Below are 27,061 nucleotides of genomic sequence, written 5' to 3' on the forward strand. Positions count from 1 at the left end.
CTTTAAGCTGCCCCTAAATGTGCGGATCAGTTTTCTAGGAATTCTTATTTTTAGTGGTGATTGCCTGTTTTGACAGCTTTAAATAGCCATAAGGGATCACTTCATCTAGCCACTATATGTACAGTATACAATACTGTCTCCTACTTAATATGGAACAATTTATTCAGTCACTACATATACACATACATATACTGAATGTGAAATAATCAGACTCACCACTAAAACACCATTGGTGATGATTTCAGCTGGTGGTTCCTGGCTGTTTGGAAAAGGACATAGAGAACATTAGTGACAAAGCAAAGCAACTTACTTTACATAAAGTGCAACATTATTATTATACAGGATTTATATGGCGCCAATAGTTTGCTCAGCGCTTTACAATATAGGGAGACAATACAGCAACAATACAGTTCAATACAAGAGGGTTAGGAGGGCCCTGCTCCTTGGAGCTTACAATCTAGGAGGGAGGGGATAGTGGTACAAAAGTTAGTAACTGTGGGGGATAGGCTGGTAGGGAGAGTAGAGGATTCCATTATTAGCTGAGGGCAGGATACGCTTCCCTGAAGAGATAGGTTTTCAGAGATCGCCTAAAAATGAGCAGAGTAGGAGATAGTCTGATAGATCAGGGTAGAAAGTTCCAGAGGATGGGGGAAGCTCTGGAGAAGTCCTGGAGATGAGCATGGGAGGAGGAGACAAGGGAGCGGAGAGTACAGTTTGGGTGATATTTGGAGACAAGATTGGTGTTGAAATTTGGGGCAGAGTTATAAATGGCTTTATAAGTTATTGTTAATGTTTTGAATTTTATCCATTGGGCAATGGGAAGCCAGTGGAGGGATTGGCAGAGAGGGGTGGCTGATACAGAACGATTAGTAAGGTGGATGAGTCTGCCAGCAGCATTCATGATTGACTGAAGAGGGTATAGCCTGAGATGAGGTAGGCCAATGAGGAGGGAGTTACAATAGTCAAGGTGAGAAATAACAAGGGAGTGAATAAGTTGCTTAGTGGTTTCCGAGGTTAGGAATGGGCGTATCTTGGAGATGTTGCGGAGGTGAAGTCTACAAGATTTGGAGAGCAATTGGATCTGGGGCTGAAAGGACAGATGGGAGTCCAGGATTACACCTAGTACCCTGGCATGAGGGGAGGGACGGATTGTTGTGTTATTGATCTTGATACATATAGACATGTGGCTATAAATGTTATAAGTTAGCCTGCAACCTCTTGTTTGCTTATTCTTACCTCCTTGCTGTTCCTGACTCCTTCACATATGTGTTTGTCTATGCTCACCTGTGGACATCGTCTGCTATCCCCTTGGTTTTATTTCCTTCCCTTCCATCACTTCCTGGCCCGCCTCCTAGTTTGCTTGTCTATATAAGACATGCTCAGTCTAGCCCACTTTGCCTGAGCAACGTCTTGTTGTTGGAGCTCCCTTGTGTTTCTACTGTGAATCCTATATTGTCTGTGTACCGACCCTGGCTTCGTTCCTGACTTTGCTTATTTTCTGCCTGTCCTGACCTCGGCTTGCCTACTGGATTCCCTGTGTCTTCTCCTGTTGTACCCTGCTCCCGCTAGTGGTCTCTTCTACCTCAGCTGGATGTACCTGGGGGCCGCGACCTGGTCCCAGCCTGCTGCAAGTCCATCCCCACCATCAGGGGCCCTGGTGAACAAGCAGGCTGGGGCTTCGACTCTGCACCCTGGGGAACCACAAGTTGTGGATTAAAACAGCTCACTACCACAGGTGCTGACAATAAAGCAGTGATACTGTTGCAAAAAAAAAAAAAAAAAAAAAAAAAAAAAAAAAAAAACACTGGATATGTGACCTGTCAAAATCAGATGAACATCTCTCCTCCAATCATGGAGCTCTCTCTGCGGTGTTAAGGGAGAGATCCATAGGGCACCACCAGCTCCACACTGCAGCCCGCATTTTATTGACGTGAAGCAAAATGTGGGCCGGGGCACAGGGTCTGTAGCTGAGTGGAGTACAGCGGGGAATGGATAGCATTATCCAGTCTTTGTTATAAATCGCCACCCTTGTTTTGCTTAAGCACTGTGTATAATAAACCATATTTTTCCATCCTTTATTAAATATCAGAAATGCTAATCTCTTACAGCCCATTTCTCAGGGGGGCATGTTAACATTAGAATTTCTCCATTAGTAAATCCTTCCGTGTAGAACCCAATGCATTTCGATTGCTCAGTCAAAAATCTTCTTCAGAAGGCAAAAGTAAGGGGTGGAAAGAATGATGTCACAATGAACATGAAGCAGCGCTTCCTTTGAAAACTAGTGTATTTACTCTGGACTTATGGTCAACCATCAAATCAGGAGCATAATCTTTGGGACACACAGATAATCCATCACCAAGAATGGAGGAACAAAGTTTATGAAGGCAAAGCTTATTCATACATTATAATAAAAAAGTCTTGTAGTCAGTAAAGTAGATGAGATGGTTCCAATCAATTCCTAATATATAAACTTACAGTATATTGGGTCCAGGGTCACAAGGAACATCAAATAGGCTCACCTGAACAGCTATAATGGAAAGTGGCATCAAAGATAGAGTACTAGGTTTTTGACTGAAGCCATCAAAATGCATTGGGGCCTACACAGCAGGATTTAGTAACGGAGAAATTCTAATGTTAACCTGCCAGTACCACAGGAGGTGCCAGTATGTTTAACATCAAAGTTGATTCTATGCCAGAATTAATGTATATTTATGATGTGATATGTTTTAATGTGGTTTTGTACAAATAAAGTTGTTTCTGTTCATTTTACATAAAATTAATGGTGTGGTATATAATCCTGGCTACATTAAAATCCCAAGGGGAGGCATAGGAGAATGGATTAAGTTGTTTATATTAGATTTAAAATTTAAAGGGGAAGTGCAGCACAGACTTTTTCAACCTGCATCATAAACCAGTGTGAAGGGTGACAACACATTCACAAAATTGAGAGACAGTAACAACGCACTGTCAATTTATAACAATGATTTTTATTATGCGACCCATCCTGGCTGTGTCCTCCTACTACTGCACACATGCACTCCAGTTCTGTTCATTCGTAAGGATGAACCAAAGCCATGGTGACCTCCACCCATCCAGTGGAATACAGATCAACTGAGACATGGCATGCGTACATAGTAGGAAAAGGAATTGGGCAGGATGTTTTCTTGTCAGTCAAGCCACACAGTTAAAATCACAGAAGCACTAAAATCGGATAACGGCTATGCTATTGGACACCCACACTAAGTTTCTGCAGATCTGTCGTCCCTGGATTGATGTGGCTCAACCGTCTAGATTTGATCAGACCCTCCTGTCGATATAAGACTCTCCTGGTGCGATCCCCTGGAGCTCTTTCTCTATCTTTACTATTCTTGATTCTCCCTTCTCTTTCTTCCTTTTGTTTTAGTCAGTTTTCATGTTACATGCACCGATTGTGATACCCCTAAAGAACCATGTCTGTAATGTTTTATACACCCGTCGGACTTTCTCGAGAGTCCTTGGTGTAGAGCTCCAATGTGAGTCCAGTGAGACTCCATGCTCAGCCTTTCCTATCATCTGTATGCGACTTTGGTGACTATCCTTTGCATTTGCCTACTAGCTCATTGGTCACTACTTGTTCACTGTTAACGCAATTTATAAGGTTTCATTCCATCCTTTTATAGATTGTGTTTATGGACTCCGTTTCTCTCTGTGTTAATACTTCAGTGCATTTGTTATGTCCTCCATCACCAGAATTGTACACCTTATTTTTTTGTGTCAATGAGCTTGCTTTTGACTGTTTCTTTGTTGTTGTGCTGTCTACAATAAAATTCATTGTCAAAGAAAATCACAGAAGCAGGGAGGATGGTAAGTATTTTAACAAATGGGCTATACTTTATAGGGCAACTTTTCTAATGGTACAGGTAAAGTAATATATACAGTTTTTGAAATTACAGTGTATTACAGTTTATATACCAGTTTCTACTGATTGGGTGCAGGGGCGGACTGACCATTTGAAAACTAGGGCACTGCCCGAGGGCCCAGGGTCAGTAGGGGGCCCCATGGGATGCCCCTGGTACCTTTTTCATAGGCTTTTTTGAGTTTGGGCAAGGACACTGGAGCCCTATGATCCCCTATTGCCCGGGGCCCCATGAGTTGTCAGTCTGCCCCTTATTGGGTGTACACACTTTTTCAAAGCAAACTATTGTTTTTTTTACCTTTCTTCAAGGTGGAACTCGACCTCCAACACTCCCTTGTCCTACGTAAGCAAACAAAAATGTGACAATCATGAAACTTGTAATGTATATAAATGTTCATATTTGCTGATATAAATCTAAGCAGTGCCATAACTTCACAACAGGATACAGCAACTTTACAAGAAGGCCTCTAAAAAAATAGAGGGGTGAGCAGCTATATGGCAGATAAGGCTTATTATTGAAAAATGTAAAGTAATGCACTTGGGAGCTAAAAATATGCATGCAAATTACTCGCTAGGGGAGAACCTCTGGGAGGAATGAAAATAGAAAAGGATCTGGGGGTCCTTGTGGATCACAGACTCAGCAACAGCATGAAAAACTGAAATAAGCAACGCAAGCAGACTATTATCATGCGTTAAAAATCATGCATTACTCAAAATAAAGCTAAAAAACTAACACTACAAATCACTGTTTCGGCCACATCTTGAGTATGCAGTCCATTTTTTTGGTCACCAATCCTCAAGAAGGATATCCTTGAGCGAGTCCAGAGAAGGACAACAAAGGGGGCTGGAGGACCTCAGTTATGAGGAAAGACTATAAAAATTAAATGTATTCAGCTTAGAGAAGAGACGCTTAAGAGGGGATATGATTGCAATACACAAATCTCTAAATGGTGGCTGTCACATTGGAAGAAAACTATTTAGTAGGAATACACCACTACTGATACCGGTATCAGTGCCGATACTGTGTATTTTCATGAGTACTCCTATTCGTGAAAATGCTCCAGATACCCGAAACCGATACTTTGCAGTGCGATTTGCGCCAGTACAAAATGTGTGGGTGAAATCAATGAAATTCACCTCAATGAAAAGCAAGCAATTTGAAGGCGTTTATTGTCCAGATTGCATGCGGTTTCCCCACTGCTCCTGTGTGAACCCAGGCTTGTCATAGGGAAACCTTCCTGCACCAATCCCATGCTGTCACAGAAGGAAAAGCTATGGATTTAAAAACCACAGTGCTTTCTCTCCACTCAATGCAGGGATGACAGTACAGGCTAGATGGCTTTTGATTGGTCAGAACTGTCAAGGTGCCAGTGCTGATGCTGACCAATCATAAGCCGTCTAGCCTGTACGGTCATCCCTGCACTGAGAGAAGAGAAAGCCACTTCACAGGTCTGGGGATCTGAAATCCCCACAGCTTTCCCTCCTCTCCGTGTGGGGATGACAGTACGAACTGGATGGCTTCTGATTATTCAGCACCATGACCAAGCTGACCAATCAAAAGCCATCTAGCCCATACTGTCATTCCCGCACTGAGAGGAGAGAAAGTAGTGGGGATTTCAAATCACCATCTTTTCCTTCCGTGACAGCAAGGGATCAGTGCAGGGAGGTTTCCTGCCCTGCTCCTGTGTGAACTCAGGTTATGAGAAGACTGGGTTCACAGGAGCAGTGGGGAAACCACATGTGATTTGGACAGGAATCGCACCACATTCCTATTCAAATTGCATGCTATTCTTTGTGGTGCAATTTGCGTCCATACATTGATGCAAATTGCACCTCAAAGTATCAATACACGGTATCGGCGAGTTCTTGACAGAAAGTAATGGTACTCTTACTTGCCAATCAAATATTGGTGCATCTCTGCTATTTAGTCCAAATTCTCTAAGGAAGACATGTGGCCACACAATAAAGCCGGTCAAGAAGAGGTTCAATCTAAAACTGCTGGGTTTTTTTACTGTCAGAGCAGGAAGGATGTAGAACTCCCTTCCACATTTGGTGGTGTCAGTGGGGAGTGTAGATGAATTCAAAATATCTTTAAACACAATTTACAGGGATATTTAAAATGGTAGTGACATAGCGACAGACACACTTGCACACACAAAGTCAGGTTGAACTGGATGGACTAGTGTCTTTAATCAACCTTACCAACTATTTACAGTAACTATGTATATAACCCTCAGGGCTCTCTTCCCTGCTTGATGTAGCATATCGTAAGCTTCTGAAACCTCTTGTGGAGCCTCGCAGAATTGTATAACGTTAGCAGCACCATAATATTACCACAATATTTATATCATACTTCATTATTATAAAATGCAACCTTTCAGCATTGAATAATACTACCCCCTAACACTGTATAATACGCTTTAGCATCCAATATATTATACTCTACTGGGAAAGTCAATATTATACAATGCTGATGAGTTATATATTTTAATATATTACATGATATAACTCCCCCCAGCAGTGTATAAACGCATCCACACTACCCCTTACCATTGTATAATATGACTACTTTGTGACAGTTTAGGCCTGGATCACTATGCTTACCTACTGCATTGATAGTCAGTTCCTGCTCCACTAGAGTGGCATGGTATGATCTTACGGAGAAGGCTTGGCATTCTCACATAGCACTGGAGGACAGTGAGTGCATCATATACAGTATGTCTCTAAACAGATCAAATTCTCCTCAAGGGCCGTAGCTTAGGGTACTACACAGGGGTATAGGTACAAGGTAGATCCTAGCAATAGAGAAAGGAGCACGCTGAAATATTACTTCTCTTTAATGTACCAGTACATAGGCGTGCGCACAGGGTATGCCAGGTGTGCCTGGGCACACCCTAATCACTCATTGTCGCCAAGTATCCCAGATAACGTGGACATTTTTGGGACGAATTTCCTCACCCAGCAGTTTCAGGCACTCCTGGCTCTCATGAAGGACTGCACAAACATCAAGGTTGAACCTGCTTACTCCTTGCTTTCTACTAGTACTGCAGTTAAGTTTGACTGGGCAGGATGGGCCTCAGAGACTGCACTCAGTTTGCCTTCTTCTGGTGGGGTGTCACATGTGAGCTGAGCAGAAAAGGCCACATCGGGTGTGTGCAGGCCAGGGGCGGACTGACAACTCAATGGGCCCCCGGGCAATAAGGGATCATGGGGCCCCTGTGTTCTCGCCCACACCCAAAAAAGCCTATGAAAAAGCCAATGAAAGGTACCAGGGGCATCTCATGGGGCCCCCTACTGACCCCGGGCAGAGCCCTAGTGCTTGAATGGTCAGTCCATCCCTGGTGCAGACTAATATATATATATATATATATATATATATATATATATATATATATATATATATATATACATATACATATATATACATATACACACACACATACATATACATATACACACATACATATACATATACATACATACACACACATATATACATACACACACATAGATACATACATATACACACACACATAGATACATACACATAGATACATACACACACACACACACACACACACACACACACACACACACGTTTGAGATTTGAGGTGCAATAGGCTGCGCACACCTAAGTACCAGCATGTAATAAATATACACACCCAAGCAGTAGGGAGCAAAGGTCAGTGAACGCTGCTGGTGAGTCTGGTTGCCTGCATTGGCAAAACCACAAATATACTTTAAAGACATAGATAGAAATAATTTATAATTAGGAGGTTCTTCATGATTATCGGTCTAAATAATGACGGCTTCTGTGGGTAATGATACAAAGTATGTTCAAACCTTAGGATTGAGTTTAAAAACTTCTTTTTTGCTTTGTCCAGGCTTAATGTTTCCTACATCAAACACAATGGAAGAAAGTTTATCGTCCATCACGACATCACGATCATATAGAGTCAGTTCCAGTATGTTCTGCAAATCAAACAAAAACAGAAATGCTCTACAATGCAAAAATGTATTTGATGATTGCAGTAATGAAAATAGAAACAATATTAACATTCCATGATGGAAAATGCATGTATCCTGATTATTAATGGAAATAAATTTTCACAGAATATTATGAATAATAAAAGGAGTGCGCTAAATAATACCACAAATCAAAATAAATTCATGAACACAAAATGTCAATAATAATAATAATAATAATAATGTCCAACCACCATCCAAAGTGATAATCAAATCTGCAATCTTGTATAAATCAGAAAAACACTGTGCACAAATCCACCACCAAATGAAATGAATGAACTCACCAGAGCTATTTGCTGATCAAATTAGAAATCAGCATAATAGCAATTGCTCTGGGAACGATGATCTGCAGGTATATCCGAAACATGGGACAACAAACTGCAATCAGCCAATCAACACATATGGAACAGCCTTATAGCAAGTGGTCATCATATTCTCCATAAGTATTGGTAATGCTCGGGGAATCAAAAGGAATAGAATGGTGTAGTATGTTTAAAACCATAAATACTTTATTACCACATCAAGTATGCACTCACAAAAACGGTGTCTATGCCGACACCAGCACTGAACAGCCTCTGAGATATCCACTGTGAAAGGCAGGGGCGAACCTCGCACACCACGATCTCACAGCCGCCAGTCCAGAGGAACATCCTGACGTCACATCCATTAGGCCACGCCTTACGCGTTTCATCACTCGACGTCTTCAAGGGGCGGAATGGATGTCAGACGTCTACTCCCACAATATAACACACACTCAATCTGCATTACAGACCAGCTGTAACCAATCAAAACCGGCATTCTGAGGACACAATACCGCTCGATCTCTGCAGATTCCTTAACTGTTATACTCAATCGATAAACGGCATTCTAATACAATAAAAATCTCTGCAAATAAATTGAGTATAACTACACATATACAGCATATTATAAAATATATCAAATCAGGTAATTTGATCAGCATATAGCTCTGGTGAGTTCATTAATTTCATTTGGTGGTGGATTTGTGCACGGTGTTTTTCTGATTTATACAAGATTTCAGATTTGATTATCACTTTGGATGGTGGTTGGACTTTATTATTATTATTATGGACATTTTGTGTTTATTCGTGAATTTATTTTGATTTGTGGTATTATTTAGCGCACTCCTTTATTATTCATAATACGTACCTTTTTTTGGTTAGGATTGCAGCTTGATTTTATTTTTTGAATTGTTGGCGCTTCTTTTTACTACCATTTCATAAATGTTCACAGAAGCCTAGCTTGTCACAGCTTGCCTTCCCTGGCCTGCACAGCACATGCTTGTCACTGTTGGGACTCACAGTTCTCTCACAGTTTGCTGGCCTAGTCAGTAGTCAGTTTTAAAGTTCAGGCCTTACAAAAATTAGGTAGCCCAACTTATCTGGGGCTGTGAAATTAAATGGGTGTAGCACCGGGCTGACTGAATCGAACACATTTTGCGCAGTGCATCTCCCACGCAAAATAAGTGTACCTATCCAAATAAAATAAGAGTGCAGAGCTAATAGCCAACTCAAAACTGCAAAATGCTAAAAATCACCATATAAATAATTACCATGAGCAAAACCATAAATAATGATATGCCAACATTATCCCCCTTATATAAATATATATCACTGAAAAATATACAAATCTGATCTCCTCCAACACTCCAAAGACATGCTGGTAGTTTAACCACTTGACCTCCAGAGGATTTACCCCCCTTCCTGACCAGGCCATTTTTTGCGATATGCGTAACTTTAACTGACAATTGAGCGGTCATGCAATGCTGCATCCAAATCGAGCTTTCTTTTGGTGGTATTTGATCATCCCTGTGTTTTTTTTTTTTTGCATTATAAACAAAAAAAGACTGACAATTTTGAGAAAAAAAAAAAACACAATATTTTTGACTTTTTGCTATGAAACATATCCAGTAAAAAAATTTAAAAATTCAAATTTTGTCATAAATTTAGGCCAAAATGTATTCTGCTACATGTCTTTGCTAAAAAAAAAAATCCCAGTATGTGTAAATTAATTGGTTTACGTGAAAGTCATGGCTTCTACAAATGATGGTATAGATACTGGAACATTTTTTTTTTGTGATTTCTTTTTTTCACTAGTAATGGCGGCGATCAGCGAACTATAGCAATATAGTGTGACAATAAGGGGAACTGACTTGGTGTCACTGACATCCCCAGTGACACCAATACAGTGATCAGTGCTAATAAAAAGTACTGACACTGTACTAATGGCGCTGAGCAGGAAGGGGTTAACATGTGGGGTGATCAAAGGGTTAACTGTGTGCGTTTCACTGTAAGCACACTGCTATGTAGAGCCATACAAAGCAGTGTGCAGGAGCTGACAGGGGAGAGATCTCGGTTGTTTATACACAGGCCTCTCCCCCGTCAGAGATACTCAGTGATCACTGGGTGCCAGCTAGTAATCACTGTCCGGGACCCGGTGACTGACAGCTGAGGCCACGAATGGCGGCGCGCCCTCTACCTGGAACTGCAAATTCACTTATATACATACGTGATTTTGTGCACCCGTGACGCCCTGTAGCAGTATTTCTGCTATAGAGCGGCGCGGAACTGGTTAATCAGATACTGTCTAACTTGTCCCTAGTATGTGTGAATGTGAGTTATGGACCTTAGATTGTACGCTCCTCAAGGGCAGGGACAGATGTGAATGTCCAATGTATATATAAAGCACTGTGTAAATTGATAGCGCTATATAAGTTTCTGTAATAAATAAATAAAATATATAAGTTCAAACATCCACATGTAAGTAAACAAAATGTCCTTTATGTGAAAAAAGTCCACACAGCATATAAAAATTAAATACTAGTCCACCCCGTGTTTATCTCCGTGCAATATGGAATTATATTTTTTTGCACATGCCACAAAAGGCCCCACAATGGTGAAAGAAGTGCGCTCACCTGAACTGTTGGACCCCTTAATTATAGAAAGTCTTAAAAACGCTACAGCCCACAAGGGAATAATGTGTCTTTTCCAACTCTTTCTCTGAGAATAGTAGTTAGAGTGTTGGACCTCTAAGCTATAGGAGGTAAAAAAAAACAGTTGAAGTCCCCTAAGGCACTAAAAGAGAAGTAAACAAACATACATTCTCACCTAGGTGGATGCAGCATTGATCCAATGTCCTCTCCCATCTCTACACCAAGAACTGAGCGATCAAAGACAGCCGATTGTTCAGTTCTCTGTATTCAGTGAACAAAGAGAGGCGACGGTTAGTCACTGGCTCTCTGCTTTGCCCCTCTAGCACTCACTGGAGCATCGGGCTGTAGAGGGGGTGGGAACAGCTTGCTCAGGCTCTCAGCGGCACGCACACACATTAAAGTGGGAATCTCTCCAGAGTCTGGACTGGCTGAGTGACATCCACCGATGTCAGGTGGACGTTAGCCTGCTGTCTGCTGAGTGCAGAGCGAAATACACTCCTGTGACCTACAGGAGAGGTAGAGCCAAGCGAGTTTTTGGCCCTACTTGTCCTTTAATTTTGCACTGTCGGCTCATCCATTAATCAAACCACTCAAACCATGGAAAATATAAAAAAAATACTCATAGGTTTTAAAACATCAATGCACCTTCATAGCCACAGAATACAGGCGCCTGTGACATTCTGCTGGACAGACTGTGCATACACCGTCATGAAACCGTAGCCTCTCTCAGAACCCACCAGGTCCCCATGCTGCGTGTGTCCCTTCTTCCATCCCTTCTTCTGAGGGGCAATGCTGCCCCCCTGAAAAATGCTGCCCTAGGCATAGGCCTTGTTTGCCTTGTGGAAAATACAGCGCTGATGCCAGTACTAAGAAGTTTCTAATAGCCATTTCCTTGGGCAGATGACTGTGATTGGCAATGCAAGAAGACAGGATATTTCTTCAAGAAATCAGATCTACTGGTGCGTAAAATCTTTATGTATTGGATTACAGAGATGTTAGGTAAATTGAGAAAACTTTTTCATAAATGTTTTCATTTTAATTTTACTTTATAGCTTCTTTCAGGTTTCATTCCCCTGTAACAATAAAGATAGTTTCCCTTTCCTTCATCAGGAAACCAAGCAAGATTTTCTGTGTAACTAACTAAAGTTGGTCATACACTGATAGATCGATTCATTGCTATACAACACGGATAGACAAATCTGCAATTCCAGCTATTGTATTCTGACAGCCAGTGTGGGCAGGACCCAAAATACTTGAACAGCAGCTGCATCTAAATGGATGCAGCTGCTGTTCGGCTGACAATTTTCTGCTTCTCTCCTTCAATTTGTTAATGTCAGGTGGAATTTCATTTCAATAGCTCTCACCTTTATTGCTCCTTGAATATGATAGTGGAAGGTCTCATGCCATTCGGGGTCACTGGAATTGTACACAACCTTTGTTCGAGAAGGAACAGGAGATGCAGTGGGAAGTTGTAACTGAACATAGCAATCTGCAGCTGACACTGAAGAGAGATAACAAGGAAATATTCAATAACAGATCTAATATTCTATCAATAAATCTACTCTACTGGAGTCTGCTAGGGCAGTCAGAGGATGGCAGCATACAGGGTAACATCTGATATGTGAAGTCTTCCATAACTTTGTAGTAAAAATGTTTATCTTTAGTATCACAAAATTCATTGAATGTGCATTACTGTAGATAACTGGATCCATGTAAATTTTCAAAAATGTTTGATTAATTCAAATGTAGTTAAATCTCTAAATAGTACAAAATGTAATTGCTGGTTTAGCCTCAGGCTTAAAGTGTTACTAAACCCAGGACCCTGCATCCACTATATCTGGTCTCCCACAGTACACAGAACACGGAAATGCAATTATTTTAGTAAATATAAACTGTTAAATACCTTTTCTAATCAGCAGTTAGAGCAGTTTTGTGGCTTCTATCAGTGTCCAGCAGAGCACTGGTTAAAGCTTGAAGGAGGAGTTTTCATTCTCCCCTGATTGTCCTATGAGGCTGCATAACTCTCGACCCTCTGTCTGGACAGCGCTGATTGGCCCTGTTCTGATCACATGCACTCTCCCAAGGGAAAAATAAAAAACTCTAGCAATACACACCAAACTGAGCATGTGCAGCTGGCCCCCAAGGCACTGTTCTATCAGCGGATGGACTGGGCATAGTAGAAGAAGGGAAGGATCAGAGAAGACAGGATCAAACATCCCTTTTACACAATGTGGAGGATTAACCCCTTATGTTCCACAGTGAGTATAAGCAGCATGCTTTACTGCATATGCAGACTGATTATGTATAGATTGGAATTAACAGTGGAACCAATAAAGCTGCTGTATTATACTCAGGGCTGTGGATATGGGGGTACCACCAGTCCTGTACGGGGCCCAGGCCAGCAAGGGGGCCCAGGCAGCTGGGTGAACTGGATGTGGGCAGGGAGGGTGATCGTTATGGTGGGAGGGGGGTACTTACTGGAACCGATCCCCTGTATGGCTCTCTCTGCAGCAGCTGAAAGTTGGCTTCTTCTCCTCTCCCTCCCACTGGCCTTTAGCTATTGCAAAGAGAGCCATACAGGGGGTGGGTTCCAGTAATTGCCCCCACCGCACCCACCACCCTCCCTGTGCACCATATGTTTCCTCCTGCTGCCCAGGCTCCCCTGTGTGCCCCCACCCCCACAGTGCATCCCTCCACTCTTTTCAGCAGCTGCAAGCACACAATAAGATCTTTCAGGATGGAAAGTGGGGGACATGTCCGGCAAATACGTCACATTTACCAGCCCCTTCCTTTCCTGAACACAATGAGTGATCGGTACCAATCACTCACTGTGTACATTCAGAACTGAAGCATAGTAAACTATGTTATTTTTGGAGGGGAGGACCCTGCCAGGTTGGCTGTATGGGGCCCTGTGTTGTCTAACAGCAGCCCTGATTATACTAGATGTAACATGACATACTTGGATTTTTGTATAATTTTGCTTATATACTGAATACAACTCTATTGCAGAAGCATTCTGAGATAGGGATGCAGGTTTGTCAGGAAGGTTAATGGAAGAAAATTCCTGCTCTAATGATTGCTAGTGAACATCTGACCAACAACAATCTGAGCGGAAGTCAAAAATAGGTACCTGCTTCCCCTTCCAAAAAATGATGTGCCAATTTTGGTAGAGGAAGGCGGAGGAGGACTTCAAGCAGAAATTCCTCTTTTGGGTGAGCTTCCGCTTTAAGATGAAAGGAGGAGTTGGATACGGCAAAGGCAGTAGTTAAGAATGACTTATAACCATAATGCAAATTTTGGAAGACATTTATATCCTGCTAAGGAGAGGTTTGACATGCTTTCGGTAAGGCCAAAGTGGCTTGTATATAAATCTCATTTGTAATAGAGGTCTTCCGTAGTCTGGGTCCACCACTGTGCATAAAGCTGGTCATAAATCTGAAAAAATTTAGGCATCCTATTTGCCAGATGTGAGTAAGTTACCCTGGTGGGTACTGACCACCCATATTGTACCCTATTATGAATGATCGCATGCTCCATCCTACTCAATGTCCCGGCAGGTAACTTTTAGCTGTAAAAGTAGGCTGTGGCTAATATGCTTGCTGATGGCAGAAAAACAAACAAACAATCTAAGTGATCTATGTAGGTAATCTTCATGTGTAGGTACACTACCTTCATCATTACTCAGCCTATCCTTTGCAAACATGAGTTTGCAACCGTCCTCATGCAGACTGGACAGTTTTACAGCGGCTGTTTTTGGCTTTTGACATTTTTTTCTACAGCCAGTAAACCCCCCAGTATGTTATCCTATGTATCCATGCACAGAGACTGGAATTAACGATTATTTGGCAGGGGCGTTTTTTGGCTGGAAAACAAAACCCAGGACTAGTGGGTTTCTAGAGTTTTTCAACTGTAAAAACGCTCTAACGCTGAAAAACGCAGCAAAACGTGGCAAACCGATGATTTTGGACATTGGTTTACCAAAAAAAAATATTTTTTTCTGTAAAAAAAATGCTAAAAACACAAAAAAAATGCAAAAAAAGTGGCAAAACGCTAATTAAAAAAAAAAAAAAAAAAATCTAAAAACGCTGAAAACCTCACGTTTTTAACGTGACTTTACACAGCTAACATTACCAGCGTTATTAAAAAGTCCAGTGTGCGTGCAGCCTAAAACAACATTGCATTGGAGCAAAGGAAAAAAGAATAACCACTGCTGTATGTATGTAATAGAGGTGTGCATGGCTTCACAGCACACCTCCACCCATGAGCAGGAGAATAGAGACATTCTTTCCTAGGATTGGATTTCTGTTATCAGCTAAGTCCCAGGATGTGGAATGTGACTTGAAGTATTCTGAGGGAGTACAATTACTAATACTGCTTCTGTTATAGTGGAGTATGAAAGAAATTATGGTTAAAAGTCAATTTAATAAAAGTCAGTACAATTATATGCCTAGCCTTTGAGATATGTATATATTGGTCTTCTGTAAATATGTACAATTTCACTAAGTAAATACATTTAAAACCTTTGCCCTGTGACATTGCTGTTTCCTTGGCAATTACTGCAGTAAACTAATTTATAGTATCCAAGTATGACAATGTACATATGATTTTAAAGCTGAACTCCATGGATGATATATTTTGCATACTTAAATCAGGTCAGTTTGTATGCATATATTATACCTGATCAGCCACTGTGGAAACTGTAAATCACCGATGTGATGACCGTGATCTTCTGGGTGATGGATCCAAAGCATTCTCTGATTGGACAAGGTAGAACTGAGGGGTGGTGATGTCACAATCTCCACCTAATCCAATCAGAAAACACTTTGCATTCATCGAGAACATCATAAAGGGGTTGCTTCACTAAAATTGGAGAGTGCTTCAGTTATAAAAAAAAAAATTGGAGAGTGCAAAATCTGGTGAAGCTGTGCATTGTAGCTAATCAAATTCTAACTTCAGCTTGTTCGATTAAGCTTTGGCAATAAAACCTGGAAGCTGATTGGTTTCTATGCAGTGCTGCACCAGATTTTGCACACTCCAGCTTTAGTAAATCTATCCCACAGTGTTCTCTGAATGATGGCTGTGCTTGGCACCCTGATAATTGTGGCCATCAGTAACGTAGCTTGGGCTTCTACAGGTTTTTTTTTACAGCTTCCACAATGGTCAGTCAGGTATTACATATGCATACTTACATTGGGCCAAGCTGGTCCAATGTAAGCATGCAAAATATACCATCCCTGGAATTCAGTTTTAAGGATCCAGGAACCTATAGAAAGCACAAGTGTAAATGTATAAAGTCTGTTACTAATGAAACCCTGTCTACAACTTGAAGCCTCTTAGATTGTAAGCTCCAAGGAGCAGGGCCCTCCTAACCCTCTTGTATTGAACTGTATTGTTGCTGTATTGTCTCCCATTATATTGTAAAGCGCTGAGCAAACTGTTGGCGCTATATAAATCCTGTACAATAATAATAAAAAGGCAAATTAAGTTAAACACTTTGCCTCTGCCTGCACAGCTAAATACTGCTCCGATCCTCAGACATTTTCTATTGTAGTCCATATTAAAACTGATACTTCCAGAAGTGCTTGTCTTCTAGGTCCCTTGTGGGTGTGGACCTACCAGTCCTGCACATGTAGGGGTATCATTCACGTGTGTCCGCACTTGTCAATGACCGGGATCAGGCGGAGCCATGTTCATGTGACAGCAACATTATGGCAGTTCCCCAGCTTTGAGATGAGCCATACACTGTATGCAGAAGTAAAATGTACAGAGTCCCTCTGTGAAACTTGCTGTCCCGTCTTACTACCACCTTCCTCATTGTATGTTGCATTTAGGAGGGACACTGCTGAGCTCATGCCCTCTCCACCCATCCAGCTTACCTCCATCACCTCACTCCCAGTGACAGAATGGAGTCCCAATGTACAGTCTCCATAATGTGAGTTCAGCCCCAGTTACTTTTTGGGGAACAGACCACTAGGGAGGTAGCCAGTTCACTGACTCCATAATTACCAGTGGACCTTCTGCCATGCAGGTACCACGCTTCACGACAGGCTTCTGTAGACTCTCTTGAGTTGGCTCTGAGGAAGAGGCAAGTCCTCGAAATGCGTTAGCCTGTTGGAAGTCCACAGTCCCCATTGCGGAAGTCCACAGTCCCCATTGCGGACAGACACGTAGTGCGGATTAGAGAGAGTTGTTCTTTCATGATGTGCCTTTGACTGTATTGTCCTTTTGTGAGTACAATACCTACTTTTATCATTTATTAAATACATTTTTTAAGGTAATGCACTAGGCCGGTGCGCCCTCTGCTTGTTTTTTTCTCCATTCAGTACATTTGGATTTCCCCGGTCTTTTGAGGGCAGCAAGGCATGCACATTCCAGGACATTTGTGATGTGGTCCATCCCTAAGCGCAGGAGTATTTGGGTTTGCTGTTTCTTTGCTGTAGACTCTCCACCAGTCTTTGGTTACCAAAAGCAACTATTCTCTTCCTTCACACCCTCTACGGAGTTAACTCTTTGTAGTGGTCTCACTTTTGTACCCCATTTGTGCTTTACAGGCCCTGTTCTTTCATACACCAGAAAACATTATGCTCCCCTTTAAAGTAACTTCAAACCAGGCTTAAAACAGTTAAGACCTTTGCTGAAGTTTCAGCAGCACAATACATGAAATAGAGTCCAGCCCTAACTAACTAATGCAGGCTCCCAGGTTCATACCTTCCAGAGAAGCAAAGTCCATGTAGGAAAAGTCCAATGATGGTAGGCTCCTAGTCCAGGGAAAATCCTAGCAGGGTGACCCAAAAGGGAGCCACTTGCTCCAGTAAGGCTTACATGTTGTAGCAGTTCTTCCTCTGTAAAACCCATGTGGAAGAGAGAGAGCTCTAAGCCCTCCCCTGTATTTATGTGGCTTACAATAGGGAGCAGGACTCAGAAAACCCGGGAAATAAGTCTAGACACAGTTAACCCCTTCCCATTCCAGGCAGCCTGTAACGGTCTTATAACTAGACAAAACAATAAATACAGCAGCAGAAATGCATACGACACCCCGCAAGCACCTGCTTACAGGCTGCTGTAGTTATGTGTAGGTCAGAAGGAGATATTAGTGAGAGCAGCAGGGGAACCAGGAGATTGACATAATGGGAAGTGTTGGTTTTCATGTGGTCTTCAATAGAAGGTCTGAGAGGATCAGAGCAGCGTTCAGTGGCATGGCCAGAAGGAAACTAAAGTACTTACAGAATTTTTATACAAGTATGATTTCATCTACATTGTATACTATAGTGTCAAGGTTGCTTCAAAATACAAATTTGCCTAGAAATTAAGGAAAGGGGAAAAAGAGATGGGAGTTGGTTGGTGTATCATTCTGGGTTGTGTCAGGTGTCATATGGAGCAAAAGAAACATTACTTACACATGTCTGCGCCATGTATATGTCGGGCTCTTAGCACTCGCACACTCAAATTGTAGTAGGGATGAATTTCCTTCTAAAAAGATAATAATTTTAATGGTTAGAACATACGTTGAAACATTGCAGATTAGTTCAAGATGTTTTCAAAGAATCGGTTGGGGCAAAGCAGGTGTTCTTACTTTAGACAGGTCAGAAATGTTTTTTTTAAATTAAAGTAGCAAACACAATATATTTACCTGCTCTGTGCAATGGTATTGCACAGAGCAGCCCTGAACCTCCTCTTCTGGGGTTCCCTGCTGGCATTTTCAGCTCCTCCTCCCTTCCAAGTGCCCCCTATAGCAAGCCAAGCCACTTGCTATGGGGGCACTTGTGCAGGCTTGATCACAAGCTGAGCTGTGTGTGTCTATACCCACACACACAGCGTGGCTTGGACCAACGCCCTGCTCCCTTCTCACAGGATTTGATTGGCAGCATCAATATTGCACCTAGATTGCAACCTATACTGTGTCTAGTGAATAGAAAATTTGGTGATTATATGTATTTAGTATGCACTAAAAAATGTTTAGTGTATTTATTTTAATCACTTGCCTACCGGGCACTTATACACCCTTCCTGCCCAGGCCAACTTTCAGGGCTGTCGCACTTTGTATGACAATTGCGTGGTTATGCAACATTGTATCCATATGACATTTTTATCATTTTTTTCAAACAAACAGAGCTTTCTTTTGGTGGTATTTAATCACTGCTGGGTGTTTTAATTTTTGCGCTATAAACAAAAAAGTGAAAAAAAAGTGAAAAAAAACATTTTTCCTATTATACATTTTTGCAAATAGGTAATTTTTCTCCTTCACTGATGTGCATTGATGAGGCTGCACTGATAGGCAGCACTAATAGGAATTGATAGGCAGCATTGATGGGCACTGATAGGCGGCACTGAGGTGGCATGGATAGGCAGCACTGATGGGCACTGATAGGTGGCACTGATGAGGCGGCACTGATATGCAACAATGATGGGCAGCACTGATAGGTGGCACTGGTGAGCACAGGTGGGTGGCACTACTGGGCACTGATCATCAGGGCACAGTGCCCTGATGATCGGTGCCGGTCTGTCCTCTGACATTTGCTGGTTATTGGCAGTACTTTCCTCATGCTGTGACAGCGTGAGGAAAGTGCAGCCAATAACCAGCAACTGCATTTTGCCAGTGATCTGCTGTGTCATTGGACATGCAATACACCGAAATGCAGCTGTAAAATGTTGGCCTATTAGTGTGTTTCTAGATTAAAATAGATTTGTTTGACATACACAACTGGGGCTACCATCTTTTTTTTCTTATAGCTCCTTTGCGTTCAGAAAATATATAGGTGTGGGGGTATGTGGTGAGTTCGTATGGTATTTTTCCTATACTATATTCTTATTTCACTGGAATAAGTGAACAGGGTATGCAAATTGAAGCAGCTTGGAATTGGGTACCCAACAATGTTCACCTGCCTGGAGCCTTGCTTGGTCTTATTATTATAAGATATTTAATTATAAGATTGTGAGCTAAACATATAGCTGAATTACCTGTTTATACTGGCACATATAAATTGTTATTTCTAGCTTAAACTGGTTTTAAAAATGTCACCCATAGTTTCTTTATAGAATGCACACCTGCATGGTGAAAGACAGCAAACGCCCAGTAGTGTGCAACTGTAAGGACACCAGGGGCGGACTGACCATCGCTTCTCGGCCTTTTGGCTAAGATCAAGTGTAGTATCTGTTCTTATCAGTGTCCAGTGGGGGTGCTCCCGACCATTCTAGCTTTGCGGGGATGGTTGTTGTATAGTACCCTCACTGGTATGATGGGGGTCTGGAAGGCTGAACCGGAGGGACAGAAACCAGGGAGCGCCACGATGAGCTCTGGGGCCTTGGGAGTAATTCCTCTGGTGAAGCTGGAAAGACCCAGTACCTCCTGATTCGGACGGATCTACCTTGGTCTGGCCTGGGGACGCAAAAAGTCCGCAAACTCAGTGCCCCCTGGGGAAGACGCTCTCAGGGGTGTCACTAGTAACACTTGGGTGTGGGACCCCACGGTGTGAAAATGACACATGGCCACTGTTTTTCACTTCTTTTTGCACAGCGCCCTAAGGACCAGGTCTTTTGGCTAAGTCCGGGGCAATTTTTGCTACAGGCCTCAGGGCCTGGTCTGTGCACTATTTGGCACGGTACCACTTTTTTATTTACTATTTATTTAATTTAACCACTCCCACGTCTTGTCACTTTTTCTGTTCTTATGTGTGTGTTTTTCACGGATGGAGGGTGTGGGTCCTCGGGCCTTACCTGAAGTCTAGGGGGAGGATGTGTGGCCCTACGGTTCCTTCCTCCCCTGATCCCTAGGGGGCTTTCTCTTCGGGAGAACCCCCTTGCCTAGTACTGGATGTCCGGCTTCGGCTGGGCATAAGGAACGGTGGTCCACCAGGCCTTTTGGCCAGGAGGACCAAATGGGAACCTTGTCCCTGTCTGGAGCTTCGTGCCCCGGGGGATCGGGTGAACGGTCCAACCCTTCCGGGGGTAGGACAAACACACCCCTAAGTGCACTTTTTCGTGTGGTGTTTTGCACTTGCACATTTTTTGTGAACACTTACGGGTTTTTTCGTTATAGTTGCACGTTTGCGGACTTAAAAAAAAAAAAAAATTTGGAAACTCGGGCACTGCCCGAGGGCCCAGGGTCAGTAGGGGCCCCCATGAGATGCCCCTGGTACCTTTTTCATAGGCTTTTTTGAGTTTGGGCAAGGACACAGGGGCCCCATGATCCCCTATTGCCCGGGGGCCCCATGAGTTGTCAGTCCACCCCTGAAGGAGACACACTAAGATGGGGCTATTACAGTACCTTCCAGTAACAATGACAATACAATTTGGTCTTCCTAGTGAATGGCTTGCCAAGTTCTACCTCTGTATGTAGTATTTTCCTGAAATATAATACTAATTCCATATGAATAAGGCCAGCAATATATGTATGCTCCGAATTATTCTAGAGATAGTCGGCTAATCAGAACTAATCAACGATAACATGTCCTTGAGTTCAGATAAATATATTTGGTATGCTTGAGAATTATTATGACCTTTCAAAGACTGTTGAACCAACTGCTATGCAAAAGAAAAGGATTCTTCTACTATGTTTGTTGCACAACCTTTCCATCAAGGGAAATACAATCTGAGGCATGGTTGGGTATAAATTGACCATTTATACATTCATGTCCTACATGATTTCACCTGTTGGCTCCCCATCTGATTGAAAATTGCATTTCTTTCCCCCCTCCTTTCCTGCTCCATCGATTGTGTATCTAACTGAAGATTTAAAAAAAGAATTAAAAAATGCCATTTAGAGTCCTGTTGCCCAACCTGTGGCTCAGGGGTCGTGTGCTGCCCTTTGGCACTTATTATGCAGTCCTCAGGACCCCTGCAGGCAAGTGCTTACTAAAGCCAATCAAGGCTTGAATTGTTCCTTAGTGCCACGGCTTCTAGTAGTTATTGATTTGAGTCATTATTTTCACACTCTACATTTTTTTGCTTTGCTTTCTATCTTTTTCCTCTATTTAAATTTCTTCCCCACATCCTTTATAATGGATATTGTTGTGAGAAATATCAAATGTGGCACGAGTAATTTTCAAGTGGGCTGTAGGGAGAACAAGTGTCAAAGTATGAATTTACAACAAAAAAACAGTAAGGTTTTGTTTAGTTGTGCAGTGGGGGGGGGGATAAAAATGCACAGTTGAGCCACAGTTTTTCTGACCACCAACTAACACCCCCCCCCATTCTGCAATAAGCAGAGGATGGGGGTGTTTACGTGCTGTAGTTGTGATGCTTTACCTGACAGGTAGCAATTGGCAAGTGGCAAGCCCACCAAATGCTACATATTCAAGCAAATAGGGAAGTGCCGCAAATACCCTGCAACTGCATGCACTGCACATGGTTCCTGTGCATTTGTCAGCAAAAATGGGGTTAAAATAGGCAGTGAGGAGGCACCCCATCACTTCCTCACCACTTCCGAATGTGTATTGGGCTTCAGAGGAAAGGGAGATTTAGACGCAGGTCTGAAATATTATTATATAGGATTTATATAGCAGTAACAGTATGCACAACGCTTTACAACATAAAGGGAGACAGTACAGCTACAATACAATAAAATAAAATACAAGAGGGTTAAGAGGGCCCTGCTCATAAGAGCTTACAATCTAATAGGGCGGAGCAAGTGGTACAAAAGGTTATAACTGTGGGGGATGAGCTGATGGAAGTGACAAAAGTTTAGTTGGAGACATGATAGGCTTCCCTGATGAGATGAGTTTTCAGGGATCACCTAAAGACAGCTGGACAGATTGAGGTAGCGTTCCAGAGGATAGGAGAAGCTACCCCAATAAGCTCACATACATTACAATCTGATTGTACAATTTTGTTTAGATCTACCAACAAGTATGTAGTTCAAGGGCCTGCCTGACTGAATACAAATGTGGATAGTTTAGGTAGGTCCTCATATTACATAGTTTCTGTAGATCTAAAGCCGATTGTGAATAAGTAGTTAAAACCTCCAACTGACAGCCTTCTGTTTGAATCCCAACCACAGTGCTACCTGAATGGAGCCTACATGCTCTCCTTGTGCCTGTGGGGGTTTCCTCCGGGTACTCTGGTTTCCTCCCACACTCCAAAAGACATGCTGGTAGGTCATTTGGCTCCTGTCTAATTTGGTCCTAGTATGTGTATGTATGAATGTGAGTTCGGAGCATTAGATTGTAAGCTCCTTGAGGGCATGGACTGATGTGAATGTACAATAATATATATATATATACATACATATACACACACACACATACATTCTCACACACACACACACACACACACAGTATCTCACAGAAGTGAGTACACCCTCACATGTTTGCTAACATTTTATTCTCCCTTTTCATGTGACAACACTGAAGAAATGACACTTTGCTACAATGTAAAGTAGATATAATTAAATATTTAAAAAATTGTACAATCAGATGGCAATGTGATCTCTAGAAGTCTCATCTGATGAGTCTTCAGTTTATGACCGTCTGCTAAAGCATGTCCACAGTCTCCAACAACTATAACATGACCATCTCTTGTGGCATGCTTGTAGGCCATGACATCTCTTGTCACATGCTGGTAGGCTCTGACTGTCTCTTGTAGCATGTTAGTAGGCTCTAACCGTCTCTTGTAGCATGTTAGTAGGCTCTAACCAACTCTAGTAGCCTGCCGGTAGGCTCTGACCATCCCTGGCAGCCTGCCGGTAGGCTCTGACCATCCCTGGCAGCCTGCCGGTAGGCTCTGACCATCCCTGGCAGCCTGCCGGTAGGCTCTGACCATCCCTGGCAGCCTGCCGGTAGGCTCTGACCATCCCTGGCAGCCTGCCGGTAGGCTCTGACCATCCCTGGCAGCCTGCCGGTAGGCTCTGACCATCCCTGGCAGCCTGCCGGTAGGCTCTGACCATCCCTGGCAGCCTGCCGGTAGGCTCTGACCATCCCTGGCAGCCTGCCGGTAGGCTCTGACCATCCCTGGCAGCCTGCCGGTAGGCTCTGACCATCCCTGGCAGCCTGCCGGTAGGCTCTGACCATCCCTGGCAGCCTGCCGGTAGGCTCTGACCATCCCTGGCAGCCTGCCGGTAGGCTCTGACCATCCCTGGCAGCCTGCCGGTAGGCTCTGACCATCCATGGTAGCCTGCCGGTAGGCTCTGACCATCCATGGTAGCCTGCCGGTAGGCTCTGACCATCTCTGGTAGCCTGCCGGTAGGCTCTGACCATCTCTGGTAGCATAAAAAGTAGGCTCTGACCATCTCTGGTAGCATAAAAAGTAGGCTCTGACCATCTCTGGTAGCATAAAAAGTAGGCTCTGACCATCTCTGGTAGCATAAAAAGTAGGCTCTGACCATCTCTGGTAGCATAAAAAGTAGGCTCTGACCATCTCTGGTAGCATAAAAAGTAGGCTCTGACCATCTCTGGTAGCATAAAAAGTAGGCTCTGACCATCTCTGGTAGCATAAAAAGTAGGCTCTGACCATCTCTGGTAGCATAAAAAGTAGGCTCTGACCATCTCTGGTAGCATTCTGGTAGGGTCTGACCACCTCCTGTTGCACATTTGCAATCTCTAAAAGCTTTTTGTAGTAGGACATAAATTAAATATTATATGCAGCCTTTAACAGATGCATTTGAGGCCCCCTATAACAACAACTGATTTAGATGATGCCAGATATCTAATCTTTGGTGGAATATATTTGTGCATTGCAGTCTTAACTCCACTCAAGTCAACTGATTGCTGACAAGATTGTGAAATACGCAGATGACGGTTTTGGTCTGTGCTTTTCATTTTACAGTAAAACCCTTATAACACCCTCTTGCTCGTTCCCATGAGAAAAAAAAACTTCTAAATAATGAGAATTTGTCAGTGTCAGAGCTGCGAGTAGGCAATGTTAAGATTTTTGACTCTGTCTGCTATTCGTTGTAATGACTAGGATCTCCATAACATGTTGTCACTGCACAGTGAAGTAACCAATAACCTTTCCAGTGTCCTTCCCTGGTTACTGCAAATCATGTTCTGCCCCTGGCACTCACCCTCCAGCTTTTTGGCCTCGGTCCAAGCCTGTCCTTTCTTTTCTCTTTTTTCCACCAGAATACAGCCGCCAACGCAGGCAGCGAACAGCCAGGCAAGCTACTGATAGCTACTCGAAACATGTTTCCTTGTAGTGAGCAGACTGTGTGCTGTGTGTCTCCAGTACAGGAGGCAGAGCACTTTGAGAATGGGAGTAGCCTGGACATGACTGACACCTTCAAGTGCAGGTAAAGGGATGGACCAGATACCTGCCCGGGGTGTTTTCCTGCTCATTTGCTGAGTATAAATTAAAATGACGTGTACAGGCTTTAACTCTTTTCATGCCAGGTTCTCTCTATTCTAATGGCTCAGCTGTTTTTGTCATTGTGTTGTTTCCCATAAAAAAGTACATAGTCGATTGCTCATGCACAAAGCCATAAAACCATTTTTAAAGTGATGAGACAGCAAATTATAGAGAAACAGCAGTAATTTAATTTACATATAGCATAACTGTGCTAATTTTTACACATTATTGGATGGCAAGGATTATACATTTGGACCATAACAGTAATTTTTTTTCAGCTAAAATACAAGTACATTTTCAAGTGATTTTAACCACTTCAAGTCCGGACACTTTCACTCCCTTCCAGTCCAGGCCAATTTTCAGCTTTCAGTGCTATCACACACTGAATGACAATTGCACGGTCATGCAACACTGTACCCATATGTATTTTGTAGCATTTTTTTGAGACAGATAAAACTTTATTTTGGTGGTATTTATTCACCACTGGGATTTTTATTTTTTTGTTATATAAATGAAAAAGTCCAAAAAGTTTAAAAAAAGTGTTTTTCTTATAAAATTTTGCAAATAATCTTTCTTCATAGTAGATAAGGTGGCGTAGCGCTTATACCATGTGATAATAGACATACAAATTATACTTAAAGAACTTAATATTACATGGGTGAATACATAAATTATATGAATAAATATATAGGTGTACAGTGGTGCACCTAATGTATAGCCCGAAAACATACCATCAAGATTGCAACTAACTAAAAGTGATAGGTGATATAAGGGAAACAAATATTAGCCAAAAAGAAGTCTTAAGGCATAACAGATCACCAGTTAGTCCCAGGTGGGATGAATTTCCCTCTCCGGATGGACACAGGATCAGCTTCCACACAGCCCATGGTTAATTCCCTGTTTATGAGCCATTGGGAGAGTGGAGGAGTTTTGTAAAGGTGCCTTACCATTGTAATGGTTGATTAACCGTGGGCTGTGTAAAAGCTGATCCTCTTTCCATCCAGAGAGTGAAATTCATCCACCTGCGACTAACTGGTGATCTGTTATGCCTTAAGACTCCTTGAGGGTCAAAGAATGGAGGTAAGCGTGCACGCTAGATGGTCTGATGCACTTGAGCACGTATTTATTTTCACGGTCAAAGTTTGATTCATCACAGTTATACATTTGGGACTTTGTGCTATATGATTTATGAATATTGTTCATTTATGATCACATGTATTTATATTTGGTTAATATTTGTTTCACTTATATCACCTATCCCTTTTATTTAGTCACATTCTTGATGGTATGTTTTTAGGCTACACATTAGGTGCACCACTGTACACCTATATATTCATATAATTTATGTATTCACCCATTTAATATCAAGTCCTTTATTTATATTTTTTATGTGTATTATCACCTGGTATTAACGCTACTCCACCTTATCTACTTATATTTCATCCATTCTAGTCTAGTTAGGAGTCAGCAGCATCTTTGTTTTTATATCTTCGGTAGCGTATGAATCCACCCCCCCCCCCTTTGTTTAATCTTTCTTCACAAATCTTGGCCAAAATTTATTCAGCTATTTTTTTAGTAAAAAAAAAAAAAATAACCCAAATTAGTTTAATTTTTTTTTTTTATATTTATTTTTTAAACATACTGTCACCCTAGCAGTACAGTGTCACCATAGTGACACTGTACTACTTGTGGGGGTGATGAAGATTTTTTTTCTTTTTTACACTGATTGCTTTTAAACCCATAAAGGCAATCATTTCTCCTTCTCTCTGACACATTCTTGTAGCCATTGAGAAATACTGTGAGAGCTGTGATTGGTCACAGCTTGTCACGTGGTACCAGGCTGTTGTGAATAGCCCTGTACCATGTGACCCCTGTGATCATTCACCGATTTCACAAGTAGTAAGCCATGATGT

General features: G+C 42.2%; 1 protein-coding gene and 1 pseudogene across 1 annotated transcript in view; one reads left to right on the forward strand and one right to left on the reverse strand.

Annotated features, from left to right (window-relative positions):
• The window catches only part of LOC149440410 (cytosolic phospholipase A2 zeta-like), a 62,716-nt gene extending 37,652 nt beyond the window's left edge, over positions 1-25,064 (reverse strand). The window contains exons 1-6 of the mRNA XM_089658686.1: positions 24,868-25,064; positions 18,269-18,341; positions 12,236-12,372; positions 7,739-7,867; positions 4,194-4,234; positions 217-259 (exon numbers count right to left, since the gene is read on the reverse strand). Coding sequence (XP_089514812.1) covers positions 217-259; positions 4,194-4,234; positions 7,739-7,867; positions 12,236-12,372; positions 18,269-18,341; positions 24,868-24,987 — 543 coding nt within the window. The 5' untranslated portion in view covers positions 24,988-25,064. The remainder of the gene's footprint in view (positions 1-216; positions 260-4,193; positions 4,235-7,738; positions 7,868-12,235; positions 12,373-18,268; positions 18,342-24,867) is intronic.
• Positions 19,984-20,099, forward strand: LOC149440411 (U2 spliceosomal RNA; annotated as a pseudogene).
• Positions 25,065-27,061: the final 1,997 nt, after the last annotated feature.

Source organism: Staurois parvus, unplaced genomic scaffold (assembly GCF_062004578.1).
Source record: "Staurois parvus isolate SC_StPar_1 unplaced genomic scaffold, SC_StPar_1.0 ptg001089l, whole genome shotgun sequence".
NCBI classification, from domain to species: Eukaryota; Metazoa; Chordata; class Amphibia; order Anura; family Ranidae; genus Staurois; species Staurois parvus.